This window comes from Doryrhamphus excisus, linkage group LG10 (assembly GCF_037039965.1).
Source record: "Doryrhamphus excisus strain RoL-2023G ecotype Guam linkage group LG10, RoL_Dexc_Guam_v1.1, whole genome shotgun sequence".
Taxonomy (NCBI): domain Eukaryota; kingdom Metazoa; phylum Chordata; class Actinopteri; order Syngnathiformes; family Syngnathidae; genus Doryrhamphus; species Doryrhamphus excisus.
The window spans coordinates 13,206,145-13,234,062 of record NC_136366.1 but is presented as its reverse complement, the minus strand read 5'-3'; the positions used below and the strand labels follow the sequence as shown (position 1 = coordinate 13,234,062).

The window sequence follows — 27,918 nt, the reverse complement described above, 5'->3', positions numbered from 1 at the left end:
TGACATTCCATGGGCTTATAAAAATAATAATAATATATACAATACATTGGAACAGGACAAAAACAATACACACATACAGTATTTGTTAAAATGAACGTAGGCGAGAACTGCAAAATGTCGTTCGCATCACTCAAGTATCGATCTGAAACCAAGACGAGCCTGGTATCAATGTCGACATATGGCTCGATCCACCATCTGGAGATAAAACCTGCTGTTGCCTGCTCGTGCAGCCGGTAAGAGCGAGTTCCATACACGCGGTGGATCGAACCGTGGTGAACTATTGGCGGTTCTGGACTACAAACGGTTATTGTCATCTTCCTAACTGTAAGTTTTTCCTCCACTAAACATTAGGCAGCTATTCGCGGTGAGAAGCTTTTATTGTGCTTTGAAATATTTTACAGTCCCGCGCGCGCGCTAACGTAACGTTCCTGCTTCAAGCAGACTGCTTGCATATGTGTGTGTGCGCGCTCGCGCACTCATTTAATTAGCTTACCGGCTTGTCAAACGCCACACTCCAACTATATTACAACTAAACGCTTTAATAAACGTGGTGTCTGTCGCTGTGAAATATGTACCGATTGTGTCTTATGACACGGCCCCTTATTCGCTTACATGGCGGCGGGGGGGTCGGCCGGCGCTCGTGTTAGCATACATGGCCAAACGAGTTGATTTCAGTGACACGTTAGCTTGAATGAAAGCTGGCAAAAGACGAGTTACTACGCTGCAAATTATGGCCGAAAGTGTACTTTGTTGATGATTGTGAAGTGAGTTCCAACTCTTAATTTTTACGACAGGTCCTTTTTGTCTCGCTGCTAACGTTAGCATTGGTTGGTCGTCTGTCCGATACTTGGCAGGTCATTGAAGGAGGCTCGGCACTAGCCAGCTAATACACCAGTCTGCCTCCTTCATCGGAGCTACATCCGGTTGACGAGACAGCGTCGTGGCGTGCACGAGAAAGCAAACAGTAAAATACAATGTTTAATAAAAGAGTATCAAGGTGTGTTGGTTTCAAATGTTGTTCCCCTTAGTATGAATGGATGACGACACGTGTGCGCTTTGAAAATGCCCCACACCCAGACGCGACGCTTTGATCCATTAACGGTGTTATTTTAACCCAACTGAGTTGTGTGGAACACAAATTGTATTAAACCTAACTGGAAGTATAATTCGTTAGAATTGTATGTATCAAATACAATAATCAGGCTTTGTCTTGCGATGCTAGCCAAACAATGGCTATCGTGCCTACATTAATGAGGCGTTCCGGGAAACTCGGAAGTTGTACATTTCCGCTCACCAAATATGACGTCACGTGTCGTAGTGAACAGAATACGTTGATTTCCTATAGTAGATGTTAATATTAATGGTCACCTTATCCGCATAAAATTAATTGGCCGATCACTCCTGCGTAAAATGAGGTTGTGAAGTTGGAGGGGTTTTTGTTTGTTGGCATTTAAGTTTTAGGACTAAAAATGTCAGATGTTTTGTGATGAACATTGATACAATGATTGCAACGCTCTCATGGGTTATATATGATAATGGAAACAATCCAAAGTCCAAATGTATAGTTTGTTTAATAATGGCACAAGGGATAAACCTGTTCTGAACATGAAAAGGAGTACAAAAAAAATAATCAACTTGTCCGTCTAGATCTGCATTTCAGGTTTTTCCACACTCTCCCATATGTTTTTCTTAGTGTCGTCACCTATGTAAAAACTGTCACGAGCATGGAATGGACCTGACCTAAAGCAGAGCTTCTTGATTTCTCGCTCTTTCAGGATGTTCCCGAGCTCATCTGCAGTTGCACAATGGCTGTCTGTTCACTTTGCGTAATAGCCAGGACCCAAAGAAACTATAGCACATTTAGTATAATTACAGGATAGCAATAAGTACCATCGTCATCAGCACACTATACCTCTGTTTTCTTGCCAGTCTCTGACAAGTCCTGTAAAACAGGTGGGCCTGCAAGAAAATATATTTATATTTTTCCTTGTACTTCAATATTTTTTGTTATATATATATTCTAGCATTAGTTTTTTGGGCATTTGTGCCTAAAATTTACAATCATGGTTTCAACAACTGCAGCTGTAACAGCAATAGTGTTAGCTAGCACTGCAGCAACAGCAGGGCCCTTGACGAGTTACTTATGGCTGCTGATCATTGGCTTTATCATCGCCTTTATCTTGGCCTTCTCCGTTGGTGCCAACGACGTCGCCAACTCATTTGGCACCGCCGTGGGCTCTGGAGTAGTCACTCTAAAACAGGCTTGCATTCTGGCCACTGTGTTTGAGACTCTGGGTTCTGTGCTCCTCGGGGCCAAGGTCAGTGAAACCATCCGCAAGGGTATCATCGACGTGGGCATGTACAATGGCTCTGAGCATGTGTTGATGGCCGGATCCATCAGCGCCATGTTTGGTGAGTAACTGCACCGAATTATATTATGCAGTATCTGTGTTCTGAGTATAATCAAGGTCTCTTTGACTTTAGGCTCTGCTGTGTGGCAGCTGGCTGCCTCTTTCCTTAAGCTCCCAATCTCTGGAACTCACTGTATTGTTGGTGCTACGATTGGCTTCTCTCTGGTAGCCAGAGGCCAGCAGGGAGTCAGGTGGCTCCAACTTCTCCGTATTGGTAAGTCTGGACATGAGTCATTAGCAGGTTGATTTAGCTTCAGTGTTTGTCTCATTGCGATTATAATGGAGCATAGCTGCCACTGCTTTGCGATTAAGTCAGTGTTTTGTTTTGTGTGGGACCACCCGTGTGTGTCAACAGTCAAAGCCACAGTATGCAGCTATACAATGACAAGATGATAGTAAACGTAACATTCTTCAGAAGTTAAGTATAAATTCCTTGAATAAAGCAAAGCATCACGCTGGTGTTCTATTCCTTCTACACAAAAGCAGATGTACTCTGTGGTCTAATGAGCAATGCTGGTGGTAACTGATGTAACGTGATATGCACAGCAAGGGTTTCCTGTTTGAAACCCGACAGGTGGGAGTTGCTTCCCAAAAATGAGATGCTATTGTTGGATGATTTGTTTTTACTGCGGAGGGGGAATAATATTACTTCGGTTTTGTCATTGCAGTTGCTTCCTGGTTTCTGAGTCCCCTCTTGTCTGGTCTAATGTCAGCCGTCGTTTTCTACTTTGTGCGCTTGTTCATCTTACACAAGGTAAGTTTTGTTTAGTTTTTTTTTTCCTCCCCTGCATGTGAAATGTACATAATACATGAGAAGCGTGTTTTAACTGTAGCAGTACAAAGGGACTTTTACTCAAAGGTGTGATTTCTCTCCGCAGAAAGACCCGGTACCTAATGGACTTAGAGCCTTGCCTATGTTCTATGCAATCACCATGGGAATCAACCTGTTCTCCATCATGTTCACTGGAGCTCCGAGTGAGTATCACTGGTCTACTTTTCTCTCCATGGCCGTTTCTCAGCCACAGCTTAAAATAAACCCTCAGTCTCCAGGATGGCCACATATATTCTAGACTCAACCAGACTGTTTACCTATAACTGCTTATTTTAACATGTTTTGGGGGGGATTTTTCTGCTTGTGGTTTTGAAGTGGGTCATAGCCAAAATTACATTTCTTTTTAGAGCGCAACACAACAGGGATGTGGAAATAAGATTTCACTTAAGTCTTGACGTCACTGTCTGGCCTTCAGGCATGGAGGAAAAGTGAAGTAACAAGGCTGTCATGAAGTACTGTATATTTGTCCGTAGCAGTCTAAAATCTTCCAAAAAAATGTTCTGAATACATGTTGCCCTTTTTAACTTGGATACACGTTTATTAAATGAGCGACTTTTGCTCCTTTTTGTGTTCTTCTCTCTACAGGGCCTAACAAGATGTTAGCTGGCCTGGGCCATTAAATGGTGGCTACAGGCCAGAGTAGGACCAGATATGGTGGTGTGATATGTACACATCAGTGCACTAAGAGAGGAGATCACTTTGGTTCCATCGTAACCCATAATAAGTCTGCTTAGCCAGGCACATTATGTACAATTATCCTTGTACATGGGGACCTGTACTTTGGGTTAAAAAAAGGTGCGAGAATGCATTTGACACATTAACAAATGTGTACTACATACACTAAATCAGTTCTTCCACATTAGGGATGTGATATTACTACCTAGCAGTTTGTCAACATGTATTGTAGTCTACTATGGATTAGCACTGCATGCATGTTTGGTGGTAATAGCCAAGCAACAACACTGCATTTGGTTTCCTGTCACAGGACTCGGGGTTCTGATGTTATCGTTGTTGTGCGGCAGGACACCAGACATGCCGGGACACATTCCTACACATGCATGCACTCAACCTCGCATACCAGCGGCCGAGACCTCAAGTCAGGGAGGCCAGAATGACTGAACTTCAGGGCAAATAATCTGAGGATCGGGTGTAGATCTTCTACAGATGAGGCTGAGGATAACTACTAGAGCTGCAACAAGGAATCGATGAAAATCTACTTTTACATTACATTAAAGTAGTGGCAGTTCCAGACGGCTTTTAGGGGCAGGCAGTGCAAACGGCAGTAAACACATCCTCTGTTTTTGCACGCCAGTGTGTCTTTCAGTGTCATTGTGACAATTTGACCCTCACACCAGCCTCCATTGACAAGAGTTCAATGTGTTTGGCTGGACAGGGATTTTCTGCCTGGGTTACTCTGAAAAGCAAACATTGGTTGCCGTTTGTTTCTCTGGTGACACCAGCCAGCAACATAACTGCCTTTTTTTTTAACAATTTGTTTTTACACTTGATCCCATTTCCTCAAACAAAATCATCATCCTTTAAGGTTGCTATTTTTAGGTACTGCCTTTTTGTATTTTTGAAACTCTGTAGCTGAACTTTAAGAGCTTTGGTCAGTCAGCAGGAAGGTAGGCGAGCGTTAGGTCATATGGCTTCACGCAACCATAAAGTATCACTCTGGCTGTCACTTGTGTAATTAAAGCTGGGAGGCGAGCCGGGGGGAAAAACACACTGTAATTGTGTAAGGCGGCCCACGGTGTGCGGAGGTTTCAGGGAGGGGTGTGGAACGCAGCCGTGGTCAAAATTCCATTTCCTGTGCAGTTCCCATTCATCCCACTTAATGGTTGCGGTGGGACTGTTGTGTAAGATGCCTGCCACTGAGTCACAGAGACGGACGGATGACATCAATGGCCGTCTAGCCCCCCCCCCGCCCCACCACGACCAAATGTCCTTTTTGAATGACACCTGTTTGTCAGCGTCTCGCTCCATGCAAGCTCAGTAAAAGGGCAGCAGCTGTTCAGAGTTGTACCCTCTGGTTTTGCCTCGCCCACCCTAGAGGGCGCACGGCTCTGTTGCGTAACTCGACAAACACCAGTGAGCTGCACTGCAGTCTGGAGCTGCAGCATGACTCAATCGGGAGAGACCTCCTCAAACTAAACACTTATCACTCGGAGTTGCTCTGCATTTCCTTTTGCTTTTTCTTGGTGAGCCGTTAGTGGAAGTATTAAATGAATCAGGTGACAAAGTCACCTCGTGTCGGTTTAAATTTTTTTTTGTCTTGCTGATAAACTGCCAAGATGACTGCCTCCACTGGGAAATTGAAGTCGTTACTCTGCACGCACGCACACCGCATCACGTCTTGCACCAGCTTTGCTGCAGTGTTGGCATAAAAGCCCTCCTTTCCTTTTCCTCTCACTGCCCCTTTTCGAAATGTCACCTTTTAAGGAACTCATCGTCCCCTGTGCACTTGTTGGCATGCCACGTAACGGTCAGGGCAACATTTGGGGTCTTTCACCCCCGCCACCCCCCCTTTTTTATGTTACATAACTGTTCACATCAAGATGTGTTTTCCATATTTAACTAGGACGCTGTTGTGTTAATATTTACAGTGAGCTGGCCAATGATGGCACACTGTCGTCAAAGTCACCACCATTGACCTGAAGTACATTTGGACAATCGGCTTTGTAGCTGCCCGTAGCGATAATAATAGTATTTAAAGAGGGAATGGGCATAATTGATTTAGGAATTACCTTGAACAGGAAAAGTGATTAGAAAATGGATGTCAAAATGGAGTGCACTATTTGGCTGCAATCAGCAGGGGCGCTGTTTTTCTACAAACATGACATACGCTACATCCACTATAAGACACAAGCATGGAAACAGGAGTTTCATTTGAAATCAGGAATAATAATTTTCCCCAGTGACAATTTAAATGTAGTGAAATGTCCATCCCTAAATAGAAATGTGTCCATTCAATGAAGACTATGTGCTGCCTACTAACGGACGGTGGCACCCGCTGCCCGTGTTTTTAAATACCTGCATTTTTTTCCTCTCCATTTGTTTGGTCTTGTCTGTGGCGCCCGGCGGTCCTCTGTCCAGTCCTGGGATTTGACAAGCTGCCTTGGTGGGGTGTCCTGCTCATTTCTCTGGGTTGTGCACTGCTGACGGCCATCGTGGTCTGGTTCATAGTCTGCCCCCGCCTGAAGAAGAAGATTGAACGTAAGTGCCAAAGTTTTACTGCTTTGTATTTCTATTGATCTGAGCTGACAAGTGTTGTATGTTGAGCTAGCTGATACCAGCCACTCTGCAATGGAGCATATAGTATTTGGGTCAAAGGGATCCACTAATTGGCCTTTAACACGCTCGTTTTTAAAAGTCCTGGTTGACTTGAACGTGTTGACACGGCATTTGCGTGTGTGTATGTGAGAAATGAAAGGCCGGCGGGTCAGTGATCGCCTCGGCTCTCGTCATGACTGGTTGGGATGATGCAATGTGGCCAACTGGTCAGAACGCTCCATGGATTATCTCGCACACACATACACACTGCAGTGTGCTTCACACTCAATCCACAAACTTGTCAGGTGAGACTGGAAAGCTGTGGGTGTTCAGCATCTTACCCGATGACCATCTTTGAAGATAGCTGCTTTTGTCCACAAGTAGACCACTTTGAGACGTCTGATCTACCTTTTGTGTTTCTCACTTCCAGTAGAATAAAAATGAAAAGAAAATGTTTATAAAGTAAGCTATGTGTCCGTCTTGCAAAGCAAAGGTATCTGTTAAAAATGCATTCTAAGCATGCTTAAATATGCATATATTTTGAATAATAGGCTGTTTTTGACCAAGAAACGACATGATTAACTAAAAAAAAAATTGAGAAAAAGTGTGGTGAGGAATTGTTGTACTAGTTTGGGGGAGGGGTGTTAAATGTCTAGCTCCCTAGGCCCCTCCATATCTTGGTGGCTTGGAGCCGCTCTGTATGACTTGGTCTTCACTCCTTCCTTCCTTTCTAGGAGACATCAAGTCTTCCAGCCCGTCAGAGAGCCCCCTAATAAAGGAAATGGAAGGCCATTGTCCCATCCTGAAGCAGACCACAAAGGAGGAGTCTGCGCCTTCAGTCCCAGCTGTCAATCAGAGCCCCTCAGCTCAGCCCGCTTCTGAAGAGCGCCATGTGGCGTTTGACATCGGGGACTGTGACGATGGGGAAGTTGTCAAAGAACGCAAGGTGGCGTTTGATATCGGAGAGTCTGATGAAACTGACTACAGCAGTGCAAATGGTGGTAAGTGAATTCACGGTCCCTCTCCTCTCCTGTGGGACAACTGGGTGGACCGGCCTCATTTGGACCTCTCTTGCAGTCCCCAAACAGGTCCAACCAAACAATCAAGTCCAGCACAGCAACGGCTCGGCAAACTCCACCAACCAGGTCCAGTTCAACAACCATGTCCAGTTCAATAACAGGCCGGCGCAGATGCCAAGTAACGGCTACAGCCAGTACCACACGGTCCACAAGGACTCCGGTCTCTACAAGGACCTCCTGCACAAGCTCCACCTGGCCAAGGTGGGCGACTGCATGGGCGAAGGTGGCGACCGTCCTATAAGGCGCAACAACAGCTACACCTCCTACACCATGGCCATCATCGGCATGCACGCCGACTTCAAGCACAAAGATGGCGATCCCCAGGAGGGTGAGAAAAGTGGCCCCGGGGGTCAGGACAGGAAGCGCGTGCGCATGGACAGTTACACCAGCTACTGTAATGCCGTGGCAGAGTACGCCACCCCCGAAAGCATCGGGGAGGGTGATGTGGCACTGGACATTGGAAAGGAGGACGCAAACAGCACCCAGAGTTCCCTGGATGAAGACGGCCTTGAAGCAGACAAACCGGAAGTCTCGATGCTTTTCCAGTTCCTACAAATTCTCACCGCCTGCTTCGGGTCCTTCGCTCATGGAGGAAACGACGTCAGGTACACAGACATTTTGTCTGTCAACACTCCTCAGCTCAGCGGATGTAAGCTAACAGGTTGTGGTCAAAATGGTTTAAAAGATATGCTAGCATACATGAAATACAATGTATGGGTCAGTGACTTAGATTAGTTTAGATGCTTTCCAACCAATTTTGCTCGTAGTTTACAGGCAATATTATGGGCGTCTAAAAACCCGAGATTAGACCTGGTGTAGGAAATTTGAAGTCAGACTTGCAGGGTTTAATAACTGTGCCAATATGTGTATTAGTCAGAACAATAACAGGCAACATGGATGCATTGCATCATATTTTGTTGTTTGTGCAGCAATGCCATTGGGCCATTGGTAGCGCTGTGGCTGGTTTACAACAGTGGCAGCGTCGACTCGGATGAACAAACACCTACTTGGCTGCTGCTCTACGGGGGCTTGGGCATCTGCACTGGGCTCTGGGTGTGGGGGCGCAGAGTGATCCAGACTATGGGCAGGGACCTCACTCCCATCACCCCCTCAAGGTACACGCCCATGTGACTCACACACACACATACAAAGTGCCCTGACGCCACCATAAACCAGACTTTGCATAGACATTAGCCTGAAAGCCACTTGTTTTGTTTGCCCTGCAGTGGTTTCAGCATCGAGTTGGCGTCCGCTCTGACTGTGGTAGTTGCTTCCAACATTGGCCTGCCTGTCTCCACCACCCACTGTAAGGTAAGGCCCACTATTGTAAACAGGAAGTCTGCTAGACCATGCACACGCAAACTCACACAAGTCAATAAACAACTTTCTTGAAACATACCAAGTCATGTGACCACGGATTGTTTGCAGGTGGGCTCTGTGGTGGCCGTCGGGTGGCTCCGCTCCAGGAAGGCGGTGGACTGGCGTCTGTTCCGCAACATCTTTATGGCATGGTTTGTGACTGTGCCCATCTCGGGCCTCATCAGCGCCGCCATCATGGCCATCTTCATCTACGGCATCATATGAGCCTGCAGACGCACACCCCCAGCCGGGGGAGGGGAGAAGACAACTGCTCCATGGGCACCGAGAGAGGAGCGGAGTTGGGTGGGGTTAAAATATATATCTCTTACCTCACGCCAACAACTTTTTAAAAAGAAAACACAATGTGATGGGACGTGTGACCTAAGCCTTTTGAAAGATGGCTGCATTATGTAACAACTTGCTTGCTTCCATTTGGGCCTCCCATTGATAACATTACATTTTTTCCCCCATATCTTAATTCTGTCAGAGTAAAGGCTTTCTCTAATACAAGCTTCTGTTTTTACTTTGCAGTTAAGAATTTTTTTTGAAAGAACCCTGTTTAGAACCAGACCAATTAAAATGCAGTATTAGACATTTGCAGATGTATTTCCCGTTTTAACACATCATGGAGGTCACGTAGATGCAAAAGTGTTTGTTTGTTTTTTTTTTAAGTTAAAATGGTTATAGGTGTGTTTTTATTTGGCAATAGTCAAATGTATGATGTATTGTCAACTACATTTAGAGAAAGTTTTACATTCAATTCTGACACCGTATAAAGAAGTACAAAGCCCACTTGTGGATCCCATAACTAAAGACGACTGAAGAACAATGTTACCTGAATTTGATGTTAAAAACAATGTGCTGAACTCCTGTTTCAACTTGAAGGAATCATGAATCTACGGTTAAATGCTTTAGACCTCCTTTTTAGTTCACCTCATCGCCGTGATATTCCTTCCTGTGGGATGTCCACCCGCCTTGACTGGTTTGCAGTTTCAATTTCTTGGCTTTCCTCCTTTCCTCCACCTGGCAGGTGAATAAGCCAGGTGGTCTGCTGTGTGTTTGGGAGAAGAGGTGTTGCATTCCATTGGTGATGTGTGTGTCTGCAGAAGTAATGCATATCACATCTGCAGATGCTGTAGCTGCCTTAAATTTAATTTGCCCTTAAGGTACCAAAGAATTATTTGTATTATTTCTTTTTTTACTTTAAATGCACATCAACACACTTGAGCAACACTGTGGATGGGGGGGAATGTGACAATGAAATAAAAACAGGAAAAAATACATTGCTGCTCTTTATTTTTTTTCTACGCATTGTTTTTCAAAATCAATTTTTAACAAAAGTTTTGTTCCACAAAACTGATAGAACTGCATTTGTAAGTTGGTAGAACAAATTGCAAGTAAAACCATATAATAGTTTGATTTTGACACTGGATTAAGGCACCACTGCATACTATGTTGGATCAGTACTATAAAAGTACCCAGTATACTCAAAGCCTACATTATATTAGAAAGCTGAGCATCGCTAAGGTCCCCACTGCACCTCTATTCATGACACTTGATAAATGGAACACTTGCCTTTTATTAACAATCATTACATAATGATTGCAGCAGTGCCCTGCCTCAGTGGTCACTCCACTCACTTTTTTCTCACTGCAGTGCATCTACGAGGTAAGAAAACAAGACAAAAACAGTCAAATTCCCAGCACCGGAAGCCATTATTAGGTATCACTTTGTTTTGTTTTTAACGGGACACCTTCCTGGTACGTGCTATTTTAGCCTCCAAACAGGTTAGATCAACAGGTACAGTAAGATTGTTGAAGTGTGTAAGTACAAGTTGTAAAACACCATTCATGGGATGGATGTCAGCACACTTTACGACTGTAAAATAAGCAGTAGCAGAAATAGTAACAGTCCAAATGAAGAACAATAAGCACCAAGGGACAGTGCTGTCCTGGATTTGTGTCCTACTTAGAACAAGGAGGCCGGCCTTCTTTGGTCCAAATAAACAGACCAAAGATTTTTGTCATCTATTTACTTCTCCAAAGCACTTATTTTGTCATCATCTTGTAAAAACGCCACGGGTGAGGTTTGTGTAAATGTGTTGTCAGCCCAGGCCTATAAATGATCTTTTTTTTTTAAGCTCAAGACAGACTGGCTGATGTTTTTTTTTTTCATTGCATAACTTGATATTCCCAAACACGTACACTTCACTTTCACTCCATCTGACCTCAGTCACTTCTATAGCACTCCCATCTACTTACATCAAACGTATTCACGTGTTTCATTGTGTGTGTTAGTACCTTGTTCCTTTGTTGAATCCTGACTGTCATCTTCTGTAAGAGGCAAAGAGTACATATGCATATTAGAGATAGAGTACACACCATTACATCATAAAAGAGTTGTTTTCATTTTCTTGTCTTGCTTTGTGTTATACGGTGTGCCTTTACATCACATTGATGTTAAGTATTGTGCTATACACTATGTAATAATACTATATCAAATAGAATTTATTCATTTTTTTACACCTTTAACACGAGACTTGGCATGCTTGAGTAAATAAGTCCAATTTAACACACTTGGTATCCAATGTTTTACTGTTCATGGTTCATATTGTTGTTGAAGCTGAACTACCCAGCATGCCTTGCGGGCATTTGGAAATAACACTTTTAAGTGGCGTGTTATGTTTAGGGCTTAGCTGTTGATTTATTTGAAGCATTAACTTGATGTAGGTGTGTTGTGATTTAGTTTTGTTGCACCGTACAGTAGTGTATGTCGTTATGCTTGATGCCATCTATACATGGGAAAAATATGGAAAAATGTGGAGGTGTGGGTGTACCTAATATTGTGGCCTTATTACCTGCAGAGCTATTTGGGTGTGAATCCGCCCGCTGTTGCTCTGGAAGCAGATATTAACCAAACATGAGGTTTACATACTGTATAATATTTTAGTTACAAATTTTTATTTATATTACGAAACGCCTCTCACCATCTGCCTGCTCTCCAGACTGAGAATGTGAACCTGTACACAAGGGAGTGTGACATGGTTATTCTCATGTTAGAAGCTTGTTGGTGATTATGTTGCCACCTACAGGATGATGGCGGAACAGCAAATTTCCTTTCTTACCCTCCTCCTCCACCACCACAACTGCTGCTGCTGCTGCTGGGTTAGAAGAGTGTTGCTCTCCCTCTACTGGAAGAGGATTATACAGTGTGTATGTGACTATTATGTAATGTTTTGCATGTGCGAGTGTGTGCACAGCAGAACACGTGTTACACTCACCTGATGCACCGCTGACACTCTGCTCCTCCACTGTGGACAAAAACACCCCATGTTGCACAATACTTGTATATGATAATTGACTTAGTGATTTATTTTTAACTGATATCCACTCACCTGCGGCATCGCTCACAAACTCCACGTGCTCCTCCACTGTGGAAGTACAACACCTTTGATGCTTATACTTTCCATACATTGTCAGTTTACATCATCTCCGGTCTTACCAGATCCAGCTTGAGCAGCTTCTGTTGACAGAGCGACAAGGACGATGATCACATGTACATATTTGTGTTAACGGATGTAATGGTCTCACCCAAGTAGCGTGCATCGTCTCTCTGCTCCTCGGTAACTGAAGCAAACCAAGATATTTATTTCACAGAATAAAAATAGTGTGTGTTATAAAACTTTACCGTTCATCTGAATGGCTTCATTCTTCTGGGCAGCCTCAAACTCAAGCTGATCTGAACACACACACACAAATACATACATTTACTATTATACTAAAGTAAGGTATTTTGCCTTTATATATCACCATTACAATTATGTTAATTCAGCCCTGGTGGAGGTCTGTAGAACAGTAATTGTGGACTGTTTGTTTGTCGGTTGGTTAGCAGGCTATACTTCCTGTTTAACACTCCGAGATAACACTATTTTCTGCATTTGTGCATACAACTCCACAACAACTGTGATCGGTGCCCTTGTACGGGACATTCCTGGTACATTGCGCTAGCATGCTTACATTAGCATACTATAATTTCTTGCTATGTTCATGGGTAGACACATATATAATCACTTACCACTATCGTGCCAGGTGTTGTTAGCATGCTAACATTAGCATGTTTGTATTGCGAGCATGCTAAGTAAGAATTTTTTGCCGTTTTCATGGATAGACACTTATATGAACACTATCATGCTAGGTGATAGCATGCTAACACTATTATACTATGTGTTAAGATGTGAGAATTGCTGACATGAGCATACTAGCATTCTTTGCAAATTTTTTTCCTGGTTTCTTATTGTTTTGCATGTTTCAGATCATCAAACAAATGTAAATATTGGTCAAGGACAACACAACTGAAAATCAAAAATCCAGTTTTTAAATGAAACCTTTTATTATTACGGGACAATCAACACCTGCAATCAAGCATTGGCAATAACTTGCAATTCTTCTCCCTTAATAATACATTTAGAAACTGCATTTTATGTTTAGTTGTGTTTTCCTTTTTTTCTTTGCAATTTTTATCATATTAACTTAAATTAAATTGTCTTTTAATAAGTAATAAAATATACACTTATTGTTGCAATTGTATATTATAAATTCATACTATTGCTACCATAATTGTATATTTATATCAACCTCGATGGTAATAAAAATGCAGACAATAAATGTAAAACATTTTAGTGTATAATAATTGAAAATATAAGCTATTATTTGGCTATGATTAACAATGCAACATTATGCCGACCATTTAAGACAAAAAGGTCTTAAATAGCAAAAAGTCAAATCTCCAGCTCCATAGTGCACATAATGTAGTCCAGAATCAAAAAGACAGTACCTATTTTCTGAAGTTGTGCCAGCGCATCTGAAAAAAAAAAACAAAAAAACATGTTCGTGAACAGCTTTGTATAAATGATACTTTTTCACCAATATAAGAAAACCATAAGGAACTCACCATAAGGAACATTTTTCTCTTTTTCAGCTGCTTCCAGCGATGCACACCAAGCTACAGGTAATCACAAGAGTTGTATTACTTAACATTCATGTAACAGTAATAATAATAATAATATTAAACACAATAATAATCTTACCAGACTGCAGAGCGGCCACAAAGAGGACAACAAAAAGAGGTGCTGTAAATGTCATCTTGACTTTGAGTCAAGTCAAACGGAATCCAATGTTCTTATATGTCCTCTGATGTCACATGTCCTGGTTGGATAGGCACTTCTGGTACCATTGTCCCCCTCTACTCCCCCCCTACCTGGGGGGACATCACATCAGCACACAGACACTTCCCTATTCAGCACTTCAATGACGCCCATTGTTGATGCTTCAATCACATGGGTCTTTATTTAGGGGAGCCAAAAAAAGACAATGCTTATGAGTGAGTACAATGTTTATTTCCTTTTTTTTTTTAATAAGAAATTCTGATTTCACTTGGCTTATGACTGATGGGTTACAAGGCCACTCAGGCACACAATCGCTCAACCTATCTCACAGTTATAAGTACAACATTTTAAATTAGTATTAAAACTAATTACAGTAGAAGTCACTTAATTGTAAACATTTTCAAGAAACATACAGTGTGCTTTCAAAATTTGATAACCCGACTCTTTGATGGCTTATTGATTTAGTGCAGTTAACCCATCTTAAAAAGTGCTTTAAGAAATTGTTCTTTCAAAGTAGGTATTGGGGTTTTGTTTTTAACGTGACACATGTTCTCTATATGATGGTACCTGATAGTCAATTGATTTTCTAGGCAGGATTAAACAGTATTATTATTAAACAGTATATTATTACAGTATATCTGTGTGAAGGCAGCATTCGCTAGTATTTAGCATACCGAATGAAGTGTCCCGAGTGTACAAGCAGTACTACATGGTTATATAGAACACTTGAAGTGTGCATGAGTCAGTGGCGCTTGTTTTCATCTCAATCCATTGTGGTTCCACCGGTTGGCTGCTGTATGAATAATGGAGGGATTGGCACTTCATTCGAGGCAACGTTGCAAGAGTGTGTTCCACTGTCGCATGAACGGTGGAACCTCTAACGTGCTGAAAACCATCACACACACTTTTGTTCCTCCCAAATTATTTATTAATTTGTGGATAATAAACACATTTAGTGCTGGTACAGCTTTTTCCTACCACAAATCCAAACTGCACTTTTCATTCATTCATTTTCTACCGCTTTTCCTCGCGAGGGTCGCGGGGGATGCTGGAGCCTATCCCAGCTGTCTTCGGGCGAGAGGCGGGGTACACCCTGGACTGGTGGCCAGCCAATCACAGGGCACATATAGACAAACAACCATTCACACTCACATTCATACATATGGACAATTTGGAGTGGCCAATTAACCTAGCATGTTTTTGGAATGTGGGAGGAAACCGGAGTACCCGGAGAAAACCCACGCATGCACGGGGAGACTCCACACAGAGATGGCCGAGGGTGGAATTGAACCCTGGTCTCCTAGCTGTGAGGTCTGTGCGCTAACCACTAGACTGCCATGCCGTCCATCAAACTGCACTTTAATGTATTTTATTTAAAAAGGGACTGGCTCAAAATTCCACCATTTAGCAATGGGGCGCCGCTTACATGCCTGGAGCAGGAAGTTAGCGCCCTCCAGGTAGCCGCTTAACCTTTTCAAATGGTCTGTTTACATTTAAAATTGAAATAAGTAAATGTAATTTATTTCCCTGCAGGGTGATGGTGGGGTCCTGCAAAGCAAAGTACATGAGAACCACCATTTAAAAAGGATTAACTCCATGACAGAGAACCGCAAAACAATAATAGAATCAGTAATGACAATAAAGAGCGGTACGGCCACAGTAATAATATGGTTGAAGGGACATCACTAATACGAGAAGAATAGTGTTAGCGTTAACTTGAAGAGGCTCACACACACACGCAGAATCAGTCACGTTTCCTGAACACCTGTTAACTTATTTTTACACATGTATGATAGTTAAAAATGTGAAATATAGAAAATTCTTAGGGTGGGTAGTTTTTTCATTTGTTTTTTTAGTCTTTTGCGACAAAGCGCGGTGTATGAAAGTCTTCAAAAATTATAATCAGGTGAGCTATTTTGTTCTATTTAGTTGAAATGAATCCCATTAAACAGCATTTAACTTTGTATTATACTGTATTATACTTGCATAACAGTTAAGAATGATAAAAAGCGCAACGCATGGCATTTTTTTTCACCTTGACGAGTCCCCTCTCAAAAAATAAAAAAAAAATCAGTCATTTTATTCAAGTTTAGTTTTGTGTTATCTTATTATACTTTACTTGTATGACATCCATCCATTTTCTATGTCGCTTATCCTCGCTAGGGTCGCGGGGGTAAGCTGGAGTCTATCCCAGCTGCCAGTGTACACCCTGGATTGGTCGTACTTGTATGCCAGTTAAAGTTAAAACATTGCTTGAACAGTTGATAAAGGTTAATCAAGATTTTATGATCCCGGAACAGATTATTTCTCTTTCATATATTTCATTCATTCATTCATTTTCTACCGCTTTTTCCTCACAAGGGTCGCGGGGGTGCTGGAGCCTATCCCAGCTTTCCAATATTTCCTCTGTGAAAAATATGAATCAACAAAAGGTTTTGCAAGAGCTTGTTGTGAAAGCATGAATGTGTTTGAAATCGGGTCGAATGCTGCCTTCACGGCATGTAAGGCTACTTGGTGGAGTTGTAAAGAGGCATAAGTTAGCTCATTTGTTAGCTTATTTGTTAGCTCAAATAACGGTCAGTGTCCTTCAGAGCTCACCTCGTAGACGCGTATGCAGGTCTTCCTGGTCGACCCTGCTCGTCTGACCGTACCAGCGGTGGTGCGCTAGCAGGGCCGCGTTCCTGGCAGAGATGGCGCTCATCTCCATGGCGCTGGCCGCCCATTCCACTGCGTTGAGGTAGTACAGCCGGCTGTGAAGGATGAAGGGCGGGGTGTGGCGGATCGGGGTGCGGTAGGCCGGGTAGGCCAGCCACTGGGTCTCTGATACAGAGTCCCAGGACAGGAACATACGTTGGAGCTCCTCCTGGCCCAGCGATTGAGGAGAAAACACTTTCCATACTTGGCTGTGACTGGCGGGAGGTCGGATGTATCTCGCCGGGATGTGCACTGGGTCGACGGACATCAGACTGTAAATGGCGCTCCCTTTGCAGTCTGTAGTGAGCACTTCAGACACGGTGAACTCTGAGGCCGGGCGTTTTATCCCAAGGTAGGAAGTGTTGAGAACGCCGTGGATCAGAGTGGAGAACACCTGATGGTAGCTACCCGGGAACTGAGATGGGATGGCCGGAGAGAAGCCTGAGAACGTGATATCAGACTTGCCTTGGTGAAGTGGCGTTGCTATGACGACAATGTCATATAGCGAGTGACCTGCGCCTGTGTCGTCCACGTAATTGATCTCATAGAAGCTGCTGGAGGGGCCTGAAAACAAGGTAGGAGACAATTATTGGACGGAGGATGTTTGTAAAATGTGATTTAAAATGTCATTTCTTACTTTCATAATATTTGGAGCACACCAAACCACATAATTTATTAACAATATTAACAATTTATTGCTCTCTGGTTTTACCATATCTTTCTTAATGTGTGGAAATATGGGCTAATAACTATAAAAGCAATCTTCACTCGCTAAATGTACTGCAAAAAAGGTCAGTAAAGATAATTCATAATGCCGCCGACAGAGAACATACTAACTCCTTATTTCTAAAATCACAAATACTTCAACTTGCTGATATAGTTCATCTTCAAACAGCTAAAATAATGCATAAGGCTAAAAACAACCAATTAGCTAAAAACGTCATCCAATACTTCTCTACAAGAGAGGAGAAATATGATCTCAGGGAAGAAGTACATTTGAAACACTTCTATGCTAGGACTACGTTAAAAAGCCATAGCATTTCAGTATGTGGAATCAAACTATGGAATGGATTGAGTAAGGACCTCAAACAATGCACAACAATGAGCCAATTCAAGAAACAATACAAGCAGTTGATGTTTGCTAAATACAAGGATGAAGAGTCTTGAACCAGTCATGATGTGCTATATATATCACTATATTGACACTTACTATGGTACACATTATGTCATTGGATGGTCATATCACCTCGTACTTTGGTATATTATTTAAAAAATAAACAAAAAACAAGTTAAACTGTGTTATGGAAAGAAGGAAGTGAACAAATGTAACAGTTAGTGATTGTAAAAGTACCAGATGGAGGGGTAGGATTTAATAAGCTTTGCTTCTTCCTACTCCTTTTGGACATGTGGAACTGGGAACTGATTATGGGATGCACTCAATTGTAATCTGATGCATGTTCAAATGAAATAAAACCATTACCATTACCAAATACATTACACAGCACAACAGCAACAGAACCAATGACCAATGCAGCAGACAGATGCAGCATTACATTGAATTGCATGCAGAAATGATATTTTTGTGGTGGACTGGTTAAATGGTACCTTTCTTTGATGGCCGAGCTTTAAATGAAATGGTGGCCACTCTAGCTCGGATGAGTTCACTCTTACTGTGGTAAAGAAGTCCGGAGCAAACCTTCTTATTGCCTCCATCCACAGACCACAAGCCTGAATCAGCCCCAGCCAGTGACACAGACCCTGACAACACAGAACCAAACAATTCAACATACGGTAAGTTTTGGTGATTAAGCATGTGGTGAACCGGAACATCACATACCCACAAACCCATTAATTCGGACACTTTGGCCGTAGCTGCCACGTGTGATGGACGCCACAACGTCATTGATGAAGATCTGTGAAAAACCTTCGGCTATCATGGTTTCCTCCAGAGTCTGATTAATCATAGTGAGGAAGTCATCGCCACCCATGGCATGCAGGAGCCTCTCTACGCTGGTGAAGGAGTAACCGTACTGCTGGTACTGGTAGATCCTGACCACATGAGCCAAATGGGGAACCTCCGATGCTTCATGACCACATGATGAAATTTTACTTTTTTTCTACACTCACCTCATAAATTTGTCCAAAACACTCTCAACCCACATTTGCATGCGGAGGTAGTTGAGGCCGTAGCGCCACAGCATGCGGAAGAAATTCACAATAAACCAGTCGCTCTCTTCAAACGTGAGATCACTGCCATCAAAGATGGCCATTTTTGATGGCACATCTTCACGTGTGGAGAGACCTGAAATAACAAAAACGCACACAGCTTCCAAGGATGAATTTTGGAAAATACCCAAAATGAACAGTTGTGGCTGGCGGTTTTCCAAATTTCATTTAAAAAAAAACAAGAGAGACTGCACTGGCTATCTGTATGAAAGGCCACATGGTGATATCATGGCGACATTACCTAATTTGTCAGTAAATTGCTTCATGTGGAGGTTGAGGGGATGGATCACGGCACCTCCCGTCTCATATTCGTGATTCCCAATCTTCACTGTCGCCAGACGCCCGCCGACATCACCGGGTTCGAACACGTCGATCTTGACCCCGGGCCCGAACTCCTGTCTCAGGTAGAAGGCTGCAGCGGTGCCGCCGATGCCTGCCCCTATCACGGCTAATGACAAGAATGCACATTTATCCCACCAGGAATCCTCCACAAATCACATGCACAATTAAAACTGACTTACCAATCTTCATGGGTGGCTCTTGCAGCTCCTGTGATGATGCCAAATTGTTGCATGTGTAAAGAATCCAGAGGAGGAGCAATGCTTTGACTGACAGGCTTTCAACAATCATGGCGGGCAAGTGGTGATCCAAGGACATCTGTATAAACATGAAGCAGAGCAGTCAATAACTTCAGTGCCTTATCAGTACTGATAAAGAAGGTTAAACGGTACAAGGTTCGTATCAGCGAAAGCCAGCCAGAACATGTTTTAGGTTTGAACATTATATAAATATTCATAAATTATACACACAATGGAGAACGTAATAAACAAGTGAAATGGCGCCGTGTCGACTCGCGATTTAAGAAAAAAAACTTATGCCAGACTTCAAAATGTGCAGTTGTCTTTACACTTCAACATAAAAAAAACTAGACATAATAACATTAAACAAATGAACCATTCAAGTGGATGACATTAACCTACTGAACTAGTTTAGAGGTACTCGCCTGTCGAAAGTTCAAAACACCGTCGCGTGGACGCCAGTAAAGACAGGGACCCACTTCCGTGTTCCGGTAGTTGTGGGCTTTCAAAATAAAACAAACTTACAAACAGCGTGCGTTATTGAATGATGATGAAGCAATAATATTAGGTCTCCCATCTCATTTAAATCATACTATCTGCCTTTTTTGTTTACATAATATTGTACGGAGGAACAATGTTCTCGCTTTGTACTAAATTGTATGCTCTTTTATAGGAATTATTACGGTTAATTTGCAGTAAATATATTAAATAATAGTAAGGATTAGAAATTAAAAATAATAATCATCATGTGGTAATCACAGTAAAGGTTTATAGATTTTCAATAAGGAGCTTTTCCAAAACCGGACGTTTTCCCCAATAAACCGGAAACATCCAGGAAGTGACGACATCGCCTGTTCATCCTAAAACCATGCTTGAATGGAGGTGACCTTACTGTCCATCTAACTGTGTAGTAAGTCTAAGTCACCTACATCGCATTTACAAATACATTTTTAATACACCAATTGTCTTTGAAAAAGGAGAGCAGTTTTGATTAGAGCGAGGAGACATGGCGGAGGCTCAACAAGCACGCGTTCAGGCTGTAGTAGAAGACATGGTCCAAAGCTTGGAGCGAGATCACATCCGGAAAATGCAGGTAAGTAAAATTCTAATGTGTGTGTAATAATATGCGGTGTGTGGGGAAAAATAAGAGTTGGTTATTTTACAGGCTCGCATGTTCAAGTGCAGCGCCGACTGTTGCGACCGCTCGTCCGACTCCATGTCTCAGGTGCATCAGTGTATCGATCGGTGTCATGGACCACTGGCCAAAGCCCAGGGTCTCGTCACCTCAGAGTTGGAGAAGTTTCAGGTGAGGGCGGCACTGACAGGAATTAATAGAAAATGACAACAGAATACAATCAATGTGCTTATCATGCATTTTGTTTATCAGGATCGTTTGACCAGGTGCACGATGCACTGCAATGACAAAGCCAAGGATCTCTTTGACTCAGGTGCCAAGGAGCCAGCTGTCCGCTCCCTGATGGAGCGATGTGTGGGCAGCTGCGTGGATGACCATATGAACCTAATCCCCAGCATGACCCGGAGAATCAAAGATAACCTGGACTCTATAGAGCAGTGAGACACTAGTTTCCAAGTAGAGCACTGGAATCGGTGACAACTGAGCCAGGCGTGGATCAACGTGGAAATGACAAACCAGGAAATGTGAGGGACTCTGAGAAATGCAGTGTCAGGTCTTGTACGCCGAAGCGGCCAGTCGGAATCATGCATTCAGTGTGGAATCTTCTGTCACATATGTTGAAAGTCCAAAAGTTGTTTGTATTTACGGAGAATTAAATGCTATAACTGATTTTTTAATTTCAAAATTATGCTTTAAGTGGGTGTCGTATTTTCTTAGTTTTTCTCAAGCTGCAATGCATCCCGAACACCCCAGCACCTCGTAAGAGTGCATCTCAACAAATGTATATCAGTACATGTCAGTCCATGAAATCAAATTACTTTTTCTTAAATACAGTGCATGTATTCTCCTGGAATGCATTATATATTAAGAAAAAATGTGTAAATACAGAAGCAGACATAATGCAGTGATATGATAGCACCACAGCCCTTGTTGCCGGGCAGATTTATTGGCAACAAATAACATTGTATACACATTTTCATCTTCCAAAAAACAAATGATAAAAAAATATAAATAAAAACACGAGGATTACAAATTGCGGCAATAAAAAGGCGAGTTGAGTTGAATGTCAGCTCCTCACGTGTGAAATTCCCCACTTTTACTGTGGTCTCATATCTATATGAGGCAACATCAGCGGGTGACAAGACAGAGGTAAAGTAATGACCGAAGCAGTCAAAAAGGGTGTCAAGTAACGGTGCAAAAAAAAAAAAAGACGCCGAAAACCAAATGTGTGGGTGCTCAAAGTTAGAAAGTGTACTTCCGTGGATCAGAACAAATGAACATCACAGAAGAAGAAAAGTGGAACCCTGTGGTGAAGGTGGCAATCTCACTTTGGAGCATGCTATCATTGGCTAGTTACTTAATAATTGAAACTGCATACATAGGATACTTGAGATAGTGGTAATTTGTTTTACTAAAGGGTGATACCAGTAGCTCCTCAGGTGTAGAAAGTTGTCCACTTTAATAAAAAGCTGCTGGACAAAATCTCAATAAAACATATTGTTATACTTCCTCTTACGTCTGAATAAAACATCTGCTGTTGTAAGTCAATTAAATGGAGGTATGAGTGCACAGTGCGTAGAGGTGTGCCATTTGCCTTTGAATTCCTGCTTCTCTCGCGCAAGCGAGGATGGAGAAAAGTACACACTTCCTGTTCAAGCCACTTTCGGAAGTCTGTGGTCCTTCTGAACATATAAGATGAATTATGCACATTTCCAAAAAAAGAAGACTGGATGTGTATGCTGTCACCAAATGGGAAGGTTTCTATGATGAGGTATGCCAATGGAGATGGTGCCACAGCTCCAAAGGTGGAATGATACCTGCCTCCTCCCTCCATGCCTATGCTGGCAACATGAGACACATGAGAGATTCCGACACACCTTACAGGTGATCAAACGTGTTCTTGGCTGTGGAGTCATACACGTTAACACTGGGAGGAATCAAGACACACTGCGGCCGTTGCTCTCGTGCTCGGGATGGTCCAGCCTGTGGTCAGAGTGTGGCGAAGTGTACAGGAAGTTACAGCAAACGTAGAGCGGAAAAGATAGCAGGCGGCTGTCCAGGTTCATCACCACATACTCCTTGAAGATAGAACGAGGAGGCACATTAGGCGTCAGTTCCTGTCCAAGTCATCCACTCTTACTGACCTGGTCCTTCTCCAGTGTGAGAAGCTGATAACCAGTGGAGCGGCTGCAGACCAGCTTGCCAAGACTGTCAAAGGAGGCGAGACGTAACCTGGATACAATAAAACAGCATGAACCAAATGGTCAATGACTTTTGGATAATTTACTTGCCGAGTTATTAAGACACTTAGCTTGATGGCAGCAGCGTTTTTCAACCTACATATGGTGTATTTGTCAGAAAACAATAGCACAGGTAATACAGTAGCTGTGCATGTTTTGACAAAATTTTCAGTCTTGTGCAGACTAGTTAATTTTTAGCGCTTATTTTTACTGCACCTTCTGTAAATGTGGTCATTTGCTTAACAAAGGCTCTATTGTGGTTGTAGCGCAATTCGTTTTAATGGTAGGCATACAACTGTTTTACTTCTCTTTACTGTGAGCCAACTGGAAGTGATGAGGGTGTGTGTGCGCCCCAGGCTGACCTGTACGCCAGATGCCTCCTCGGTTGCAGGCTCACAGCGCCCCCACATGGCTGACTTAGTGTGTTCCTCTTGAAGATGATGAAGCGGTTGGTGTAGGTCACCAGCAGGTCGAAGCCAAAGTTGAAGCCGGTCCATCGCCAGCAGTACTGAGCAGAGGGTGGGGTGGGGTGGGGTGGGGGGGGGGGGGGGCGCATGAGAAATTGCAAAAACATGACAGCAGATATTCCGAGAATGTTACACTTACATCTCCATCTTTGGTCAATTTCCTGCCACACCTCATGCTGCTCAACTCAAATTCCTCTTTGTTGGCTTCCTGTGGACTAACATGTTTTAACCCAGCATTAGTGTCAAATGTAATGCAATGAGTTTGCAAGTTTTAAATACAAAAAAAACAGCTCCTCTTACCCATTATCATTGTCAAATTCCGTCCGCAACATAGCAAACCATTGTGTTTTGTATACAGCTGTCAACCAATCTAGAATTGAAAGTGAAAACAAACTGCTCAGTGCTTTCCGTATAAACATAAAACATTATTTTACCCAACTATAAATTAATTGCCAAACAGAATTTGTGTACTACAGTACCTCACAAAAGTAAATACACAACATAGAAAGTAAACTCTGTGATACAGTATTTTAAAATAGTTAGTATAGCTGTGTAGATTTACTATACGCAGTGACTCAACATGCAGCTATTGTCTAAATAGCAATGTGAATGTGATCTGTAAGCACTTATAATGAGACAACTGGTCATTTACCAGGAGGCAAAATGTTGTCCCGTTCCAAAATGCGTGCCGAAGCGAGGTCATTGACGATATACTGGAGTCGGATGTACTTGAAGACGGAGCAAAAGGGGGCGCCCTCCTCTGTGTTTAAGAAAGGCTCTTTCTCACACAGGTCTGGAAGTAAAGAGAATTAAGCGCATTAAACAAATATATATGCAAAAATGAGCGTATTGTGTCTGAAATTGAGCTGTACCGCTCCTGCGCTTGCACAGCCAAGCGTCAGCGTCAGCCAGGAGCTGTTTTATGGGACCGTCCCACAAGGGGTTGAGCTGCAGGAACATCCACTGACAAAGACATGAAATGATGAATGACTATGAAATAATAAATGACACAACGAAGCAAAATAAAGATCATGTCATCCTGCATGATAATATACCTTTTTTAAAGCAGTGTAGACGTCCATCTCCACCTGCATGACAAACAGGTCTGAAGACTGAATGAGCTGCTCCATCACCTCCGTTCTGAACAAATGCAAGCCAACAATGAGTACATTTACGATGCAGGCCTAATATAATTATATTCTGTATCCACCAAAATATAAGACAGTCATTTTGTTAATGGGGACCTATTATGCTCATTTTCCGGCCCTTTGTATTGAGTTGTAGACCCTATAGAGCAGCTACACACAATAACCAGCACCAGCTTTCTAGTTCTTCCAGAATCTGCACTTATTCAGCTGTATTTCTTTGGATCTCTCAGTTCCCCCCAAAACAGTCTGTTTTAATATATTCCCCCCACAGCCCGCCCACTCCACTGTAGTTGGTCATACTCCTGAGTGTTTAAAAGGACTTGCGGTTTTTGCTGCTAGCTGCAAAATGTAAACAAACGTGGCTTTCCCTTATGAGCCATTTCTCACAATGTAAACAGGGAAGCAAAGCTTGGGACAAACCAGAAAGCTTATCTGATTTACAGACACGCCCATATAAGGAAGCCCACCCTTCTGTGACATCACAAAGGGGCAGTTTTACCACGCCGTCTGAATCCTAGCGTTTCGAGCCATCCAAAATTTCTTTCATGGCTCACTTCCAAATGCGCAAACCTCATTATCTGAAACTTTGGCATCGTATAACACGAGAATACAACATTGTAACTACATTTATAGGTCAGAAAAGTGAAAAAGGCATAATAGGTCCCCTTTAAAGAGTTGCCCTAAATTTTGACCAAAGTATAATCATACTTACACACAAGTGACCTAGCAAAACCCACTGGAAAATAGTGTCTCAAAAGTTTGCAAGTGAGGAGGGGCTATGAACTAAGGGTAAGACCAGCTGTTATTTCACTGATATTGAAAACAGGATTGTTTTTTGTAGGACTGTCTTATATTCGGGTCAGTAGAGTAATTAGTGAGACATGAAAACAGATACCCAATTTCTTTCATCAAGTCCACATTTTGATGCGTCATGAGGTTGTTTAGAAGCCACTCAAGACATCTGCAACAACACATCAGTCATTAGTATATTGGTCCGAACAAGCAATAATAATGGACATTATCTAACCTTTTGAATTAAAACAAATGATCTGCAGTCTTGAATGCACCCTATATGCAATAAACGTGTCCAAACAAGTCCTCATCAGAGCTAAAGATAACAATGATCGGTGCCTTTTGCAATACGCATAGAAAATAACTAAGATGCTGACTTTTTCATGACGGAGTCCAAGCCGTAGATGCAAGAACAGGCGTAGTAGCCGCACACCGTCTTTGCGCTGATGTTTTCCTTCATGGACTCGCCGCACTGCAGGATCAAGCCATCCTGCCAACACAACAAAAACACAAACACAGACTTCACCTTCCACAGTTATGTGGTTTACTGTACACACAAGCAAGTTGGATATACTGACCAATTGTAGCATACAAGCAGCTGCAAGTATACTGACAACACCACTGGGCTTGATGAGAACGTCATCCCTGTACAAGGATCCGAATACGACCTGCAGAGCTGAACAGGCACACGATAGGACCAATTAATTCAAATTATACCCAAATGTCCAAGTAGACATCCCATTCATCATCCACTTAAAACACTGCACCTCATGCCATCTATAAAAACTGAAATTTACTCTCGAGTTTAAAGTGATGGTAGTGTATACTGTGTTTATTATTACACATTATGTATAACCCTGTGCAAAACAGCACTTGGACTTGTGATGAAAGCCTAGTAATCTCTGCAGCTGAGTAAAATATATTTTCCCCGTCATCACTATATGATGAAATCCAGTATTTAAATATCACCTTCTACATCAATGTTCTGGTCCGGAATCTCCAAATTGATTTCCATCATGTTCGACTCCTTCCAAGAGCCGCTGAACATGCTGGAGAAATATCCTGACTGGCAATTCCCAAAACAAGAAAATGATCATAATTAAGGATAACATGAAAGAGGTGCGCAATGGTTTTCTCTCTGTGTTTTACCTGGCATAGGTACAATTTGTGAAGGTTCCACTCCTGTCCCAGCGCACAGATGCGAATGTCGCTGTCTTCTCCATTCAGGAACAATGTCTGGTAAATGTAATTGGAAGTGCTTTTCAATTTCTTCCTGTTTAAGATGGAAGAAAAACAACAATGTGACAAAAAGCGTCACAAAACCAATCATCAACCACGTGCTTGTTGACTTGCCTCCGTGGTGTGTCGAGTATGATGTCGTCGTCGTCCTTTTCGCTCTCACAGTCACACTGCGTATTCCGTTTCCTCTTGTTACACTCACAGCTGTGTTTATGGCGGCTTTCCGCTGCGTCCTCCAGTCCCTGAGAGGTTGACTGGAACCTGCTACCCAGATTTCCCATCTTCGTCTGCAAACACAAAAAAACACAACATTAACAACAATTAACAATTTAGAAGGCATTTTCCAGATGAATACTCAACACATTAAACGTTAATCGTACTACACTACCTATAAACAAATGGAAATGTGTTGTGTAGCAGCAGAGGTAGACAAAATTGATAGGTAACACATATGCTTAATGTACATGTTAAATCATGTCAAACAGTGAATTGCTATTGTGACATTTGTGTGATACACAACATACACAAAGTGTATTAAATTCGTCCACCAAAGTCAAGTCAAATCAGCTCCCCTTTTACAGTAACTGAACACCAAGACATCCAATATGTTTAATTTAACAGAACGTAAAATCAATACATAAGATACATTACCTTGTGACGAGAACGCTACGGGATGTCGGATTGTTGACTTTGAACACAAAAAACGTATGTTTATCTCACTAACCAGCTGGAGATGAACTAACCCTACAAGCTAGCTAGTTTGGCTAGCGAATTAACGTACAATTCAAAACAAAGTCTCGAAAGACGACAGCGTCAGCGGTCACGAGCTGCGTGTTTGCAGATATCGATTAAGTAGTTACATGTTGTCCATACAGAAGAACAAACACGAACTCAAATGTTATATGCCCAAGTGGAAATCCTGACAAACGCTTGCTTTTGTGTTTTTTATTCTTCTTCTCTTTCTGCTTACGCGTCCATTGGCCGCGTCACAGGAGGGTGTTACGTTCAACAGCGCTGCTACTGTCGAATTATTGAATTACATTTACTTCAAAATATTGTACATGACACAATACAGTGCTCCGATCTAATGAATACTGCATACATTTTATTGAAATTATTGTGTATTTAACTTTACTGACATTCTTGTGTGTCTCTGCCCATTACACGTTGCTTCGTACACTCGCTCCAAAGGTTCCCTTTTATCCTTCATTAATCAAAGTACGTAACGTCATGATTTGTTTTTGTTGTGATCCATAGGGACCCCTCTGCATTCTTTTTCGC

General features: G+C 42.4%; 5 protein-coding genes across 8 annotated transcripts; 2 read left to right on the top strand and 3 right to left on the bottom strand.

Annotated features, from left to right (window-relative positions):
* Window positions 1-177: 177 nt before the first annotated feature.
* On the top strand, window positions 178-10,238 carry slc20a1b (solute carrier family 20 member 1b). Its single transcript, XM_058056831.2, has 11 exons — window positions 178-324; window positions 1,776-2,412; window positions 2,485-2,625; window positions 3,080-3,165; window positions 3,290-3,386; window positions 6,340-6,459; window positions 7,251-7,517; window positions 7,594-8,200; window positions 8,525-8,710; window positions 8,822-8,906; window positions 9,024-10,238. The coding sequence occupies exons 2-11, from the start codon at window positions 2,064-2,066 to the stop codon at window positions 9,177-9,179; spliced, it is 2,094 nt and encodes a 697-aa protein (XP_057912814.2). The 5' UTR covers window positions 178-324; window positions 1,776-2,063; the 3' UTR covers window positions 9,180-10,238.
* Window positions 10,234-14,178, bottom strand: LOC144901108 (uncharacterized). The gene is made up of 13 exons (XM_078794160.1): window positions 14,041-14,178; window positions 13,905-13,955; window positions 13,788-13,814; window positions 12,642-12,692; window positions 12,545-12,580; window positions 12,456-12,476; window positions 12,349-12,384; window positions 12,235-12,264; window positions 12,079-12,144; window positions 11,941-11,973; window positions 11,812-11,850; window positions 11,255-11,287; window positions 10,234-10,615 (listed from the first exon to the last, which is right to left on the bottom strand). Exons 1-13 carry the CDS (start codon window positions 14,093-14,095, stop codon window positions 10,602-10,604), a joined length of 492 nt encoding a protein of 163 aa, XP_078650286.1. The 5' UTR covers window positions 14,096-14,178; the 3' UTR covers window positions 10,234-10,601.
* On the bottom strand, window positions 14,164-20,146 carry pcyox1 (prenylcysteine oxidase 1). Of its 2 annotated transcripts, XM_058056872.2 has the most exons (8): window positions 20,042-20,146; window positions 19,560-19,695; window positions 19,280-19,486; window positions 18,940-19,114; window positions 18,650-18,861; window positions 18,418-18,570; window positions 16,717-17,376; window positions 14,164-14,295 (listed from the first exon to the last, which is right to left on the bottom strand). In XM_058056872.2, exons 2-8 carry the CDS (start codon window positions 19,693-19,695, stop codon window positions 14,282-14,284), a joined length of 1,557 nt encoding a protein of 518 aa, XP_057912855.2. In that variant the 5' UTR covers window positions 20,042-20,146; the 3' UTR covers window positions 14,164-14,281. The 2 variants fall into 2 exon arrangements, with proteins under 2 accessions (XP_057912855.2, XP_078650285.1); XM_078794159.1 differs by lacking the exon at window positions 14,164-14,295 and having other exon boundaries at window positions 14,328-17,376.
* A 276-nt stretch (window positions 20,147-20,422) lies between these two features.
* timcc (TIM double twin CX3C motif chaperone) lies at window positions 20,423-22,360 on the top strand. 3 transcript variants are annotated; one of them, XM_058057836.2, is made up of 4 exons: window positions 20,423-20,498; window positions 20,594-20,709; window positions 20,782-20,922; window positions 21,004-22,360. In XM_058057836.2, exons 2-4 carry the CDS (start codon window positions 20,623-20,625, stop codon window positions 21,190-21,192), a joined length of 417 nt encoding a protein of 138 aa, XP_057913819.1. In that variant the 5' UTR covers window positions 20,423-20,498; window positions 20,594-20,622; the 3' UTR covers window positions 21,193-22,360. The 3 variants fall into 3 exon arrangements, with proteins under 3 accessions (XP_057913819.1, XP_057913809.1, XP_078650284.1); XM_058057826.2 differs by having other exon boundaries at window positions 20,428-20,526; XM_078794158.1 differs by having other exon boundaries at window positions 20,445-20,709; window positions 21,004-22,358.
* gmcl1 (germ cell-less, spermatogenesis associated) lies at window positions 21,660-27,627 on the bottom strand. Its single transcript, XM_058057814.2, has 15 exons — window positions 27,289-27,627; window positions 26,748-26,924; window positions 26,548-26,667; window positions 26,368-26,464; window positions 25,977-26,074; window positions 25,776-25,888; window positions 25,502-25,567; window positions 24,514-24,598; window positions 24,331-24,421; window positions 24,111-24,251; window positions 23,759-23,828; window positions 23,598-23,673; window positions 23,354-23,499; window positions 22,896-22,983; window positions 21,660-22,829 (listed from the first exon to the last, which is right to left on the bottom strand). Exons 2-15 carry the CDS (start codon window positions 26,916-26,918, stop codon window positions 22,689-22,691), a joined length of 1,503 nt encoding a protein of 500 aa, XP_057913797.1. The 5' UTR covers window positions 26,919-26,924; window positions 27,289-27,627; the 3' UTR covers window positions 21,660-22,688.
* Between the last annotated feature and the right edge of the window lie 291 nt (window positions 27,628-27,918).